Here is a 3,690-nt window from a genome sequence, read left to right on the forward strand (position 1 = left end):
TGGTCCCCGGGCCCCCTGCCACTCTGGCCACGTGTCCCTGTCACAGCCCTGAAACCCCTTCAGGCCCCTGTTCTCCTATCTCAGTTCCAGTCCCGGCCCCTCCTCCATGGGAGGGTTGGCTCCATGCCTGCATCCCTTCTGGGTCAGAAGACCCCTACTGGGCTGCCTCAGGGCCCCTGGGACCCTGGGATCCCCCCAGTCATCTCCACTCTGTCACCCCGCCCCCACCCCAGTCCCGGGCGCATCCTCAGGGCTGGCCCCTCCCAGGGGTCCTGCAGGGGCCTCCTCTCTCTGATCCTGCCCTTAAAAGGATTAGATTTGCACGTGGATGGCTTGCTTGGAGCTTAAAAAGCTGGCATTTTAACATTTCGTTCCTTGGTTCCTCCATGACACTCCACCTTGGAATCATGCTAGGTTGGGGTCCCCTGACCCAATGCAAAAGAGTGACATGTGAAAGCAAAATTGGGGAGGGGAGTCACAATAGTCCCTACTTCCCATTTCATCCTGTCCCCACGGCCTTGCTCTCACCCCATGGCTCCTCCCTGTTCACTTCTGAAGCTGCCTTCCTCCGGGTGGGGCTGTGTCCCCTCACATGGCAGCTTCTTCAGTGATGGCTGCAGGGATGAGAGGCCTGGATTCATGTATTTTCAGGTTGCTGTGGAAGAAGGCCGTGGCCCTGAGGGTGTATTTTAGGCTTTGGTCCTAGGCTCCACCTGATGGGATTTCTGCCATGTGTGCTGTAGAGCAAAGAGTTCATGCCCACGGCTTTGGTATATTTATCTGGGGTTCCAACTTCATGGTCATGCCACCTTAGGGAAGGATTTAATTCCCCTACTTTAGTTTTCTCATCTGTAAAATGGGGTTAGTCAAAAGGACACTCCATAGTCCCTTTTCTGAAACCCTTGGGTCAGATATTCTCTAGAATTCAGACTTTTCAGCTCCATACAGGTGACATAGTACATCTACTCTACATGACATCACACCCCACTGGGGTCTGAAAGCACTTTGTAATCATACACATTAGTGTTTTGGGAACTGAACTTTTGAACAGTCACATTGAGTAAAATAAAAAAATATCATAATTTGTCTCATGTCTCTTTGGGTCGAATTTTGTTACCAAAAATTTTTTTTAATATTCATTTTCAATTTTGAGAGACTTGAAGGGTTGGGATTAAAGATAAGGACCATCCATCTCTGTGTCTCCATAAATAATGGTCAGCTTAGAGAGATCCACAATGTTCATGGTTTGAGGCTAGACCACAACCAGCTGGGAGCTTTGGGATAAGACAAGGTCTCCTGACAAGGCCAAGGGTGATGGGTGGGGAGAACCATTTGAAGCAGCTGTGCTCTTACCTGAGTGTCTGAGCCATTGGTTCCAACTCCACAGGTCCTGAGCCTCAGCCCTCACAGGGCCCTGAGCCTTTTCCAGGCATCTGACACAATCTACCTCCAGAACCGGATCTTTCTCTGGTGGGTCCTCAAGGAAGACTACTGCTGTACTGGTGACCGTGACCTGCCTGACCATCACAGCACCATGTCCACCCGGTCGACATCCCCATATGGTGGTGCCGTGCTTGACACGTGCTGCTGCCTCCGCCTGCCGCAGCTCTTCTCCACCTGCGTGGCCTTCTCACTCGTGGCTGACATGGGCTTTCAGAGAGGGGCCATAGGTAACTGGTCCATGTCCTTCTGGTGTGTCTGTTTCGCCATTACCTTCATCATTACCATAGTTGAGTATTGCAGGCACCCGTCCAGCTTTCCTTTCTTCTGGTACAACATCTCTGTCACCTACACCTGCTACGCTGCCCTCATCTGCCTCTCGGCCTCCATCATCTACTCCATCACCTACGTACAGTTCGTGCCTTATGGTCCTTACAGGGACCGGGCCATCGCCGCCACTGCTTTCTCCTGCATCGCATCTGTGCTGTATGTCATAGAAGTGGCCATCATATGGGACTGTTATAAGCTCAAGGAGATCTTCTTCTATGTGCACACCACGCGATCCCTGCTGAAGGTGCTGGAGACCTTCGTGGCCGGTGTCATCTTTGCCTTCCTCAGCAACACCTCCCTGTACCTGCACCAGCCGGCCCTGGAGTGGTGTGTGGCCGTGTACTCCATCTGCTTCATCCCGGCAGCTGTGGTCCTCCTGCTGGACCTGGCTGAATGGAAATACATGCTGCCCAGGCCCTTCTCCATTTTCCAGCTAGTGCTCAGCCTGCTGTCTGTCCTCTTCTACATCAGTGCTCTGGTCCTCTGGCCGCTCTACCAGTTCATCGAGGAGCTCGGCGGGCAGCCCCAGAGGTCCAGTGATGAGGACTGCATGGACGAACTCACCTACAACATGTGCGCCTGGGACCAGCGCCTGGCTGTGGCCGTCCTGACAGCCGTCAACCTGCTGATTTACGTGGCCGACCTGGGGTACTGGGCCCACCAGGTCTCTGTAGGGACTGAGGACCAGCCCAGGGACTCACAGGAGGTATCCTCACTGAACTCTGACATCCTCTGATGCCCTCTTCCTGGCTCGCTGTCTCCCTCCTCACATCCTTCCCCTCGCATCTCACTCTCTTTTCTGTTCCTTTCCCTCCTGCTGCTCTGTCTCCTTCCTGGTTTCTTTGGTTGTTCAATTTCTGTTTTGTCTCTTTCTCTTGCTTCTCTCATTTTTCCTTCCTTTTCTGCTTTTTGGCCCTTTTCTGATCGTCCTTAGTTTTCTTGTCTCCTGTGTCCTGACCACCTCTCCCCATTTTCCTTCTTCTGATCCATCAGGACCTCAGACTCCTTCCTTCTCTGCCCACCACCTCCTAAGGTGCTGACTCCACAGCACACAGCCCTCTGTGCAGCTGTTCACACGCTGGGCCTCCGGAGGGGCCTCATTGCCAAAGCGTGTCTGTCCCCCTGGCAGTGCCTTACTGGTGTGGTTGGGGAGTTCAGGGGATGTGGGCGGTTAAGAAGGGATTGGGCTTTTTTTCTCCCTATAGAGCAACTGTATAGTGCACCTCCCCTTTAAGTTAAAAAAAACCTCTGAAGGTCAATAATCTCTAGTGGGCGAGATTCTTGCCTGAGATACTCTGGGTTCCTGGGCCCCACCTGGTGCTCAGTCCTCCAGGAGATTGGCTCCAGAATTTTTGCAGGCTCACTAAACATCCGTTGCTTAGAGGGCATCTTGGAGGAAGCCAGGGGTAAATGCCTTCCATCCCAACAACTTTCTGGGGAATCCAAAAAAAAAAAAAAAAGCTGGTGAAGAACCCCAGGGTCTTGAAGACACCTGTCTGCAGTGTTTGTGAGGGGCAGCGATGTGGTCCCCCTGACTCAGTGATCAAAACAGCAGATCCTGCCTCTGCAGGGAGAACATGGACACTGCCAACCTGTCTGGGTGTTTTGTTTTGTTTTTCCTTTTTTTCCTTCTGTTCTGGGGGCCAAAAATTACTGAGTGACTCTGTTCTTCAAGAGAAAGTGTCAAATTTTCTTGGGCGGGTGGTTTGTAGCGGGTGGCGGTTGCTGCTTCCATTGTCAAAGGAACTGTATTGTTGGGTGTGAGGGGACACATACGTGTGTTTTTCTGTATCGGTGGCTTTTTGATGTTGATTCCTGCTTTTCTGTGACTCAGGCCTAAATTGAACTATATAAATGTGCACAATTTAAAAAGATTTTCTGGAGCTTCTTATTCCTATCAGCACTGCTATCAATCATAGA

At 51.8% G+C, this 3,690-nt stretch overlaps 1 protein-coding gene across 1 annotated transcript in view; it reads left to right on the forward strand.

Moving 5' to 3' along the window:
• The window catches only part of LOC105000684 (myeloid-associated differentiation marker-like), a 6,747-nt gene extending 3,517 nt beyond the window's left edge, over nucleotides 1-3,230 (forward strand). The window contains exon 2 of the mRNA XM_010856671.1: nucleotides 1,388-3,230. Coding sequence (XP_010854973.1) covers nucleotides 1,535-2,506 — 972 coding nt within the window. The 5' untranslated portion in view covers nucleotides 1,388-1,534 and the 3' untranslated portion in view covers nucleotides 2,507-3,230. The remainder of the gene's footprint in view (nucleotides 1-1,387) is intronic.
• Nucleotides 3,231-3,690: the final 460 nt, after the last annotated feature.

This window comes from Bison bison, unplaced genomic scaffold, assembly GCF_000754665.1.
Source record: "Bison bison bison isolate TAMUID 2011002044 unplaced genomic scaffold, Bison_UMD1.0 scf7180017854385, whole genome shotgun sequence".
In the NCBI taxonomy this organism is placed as follows: domain Eukaryota; kingdom Metazoa; phylum Chordata; class Mammalia; order Artiodactyla; family Bovidae; genus Bison; species Bison bison.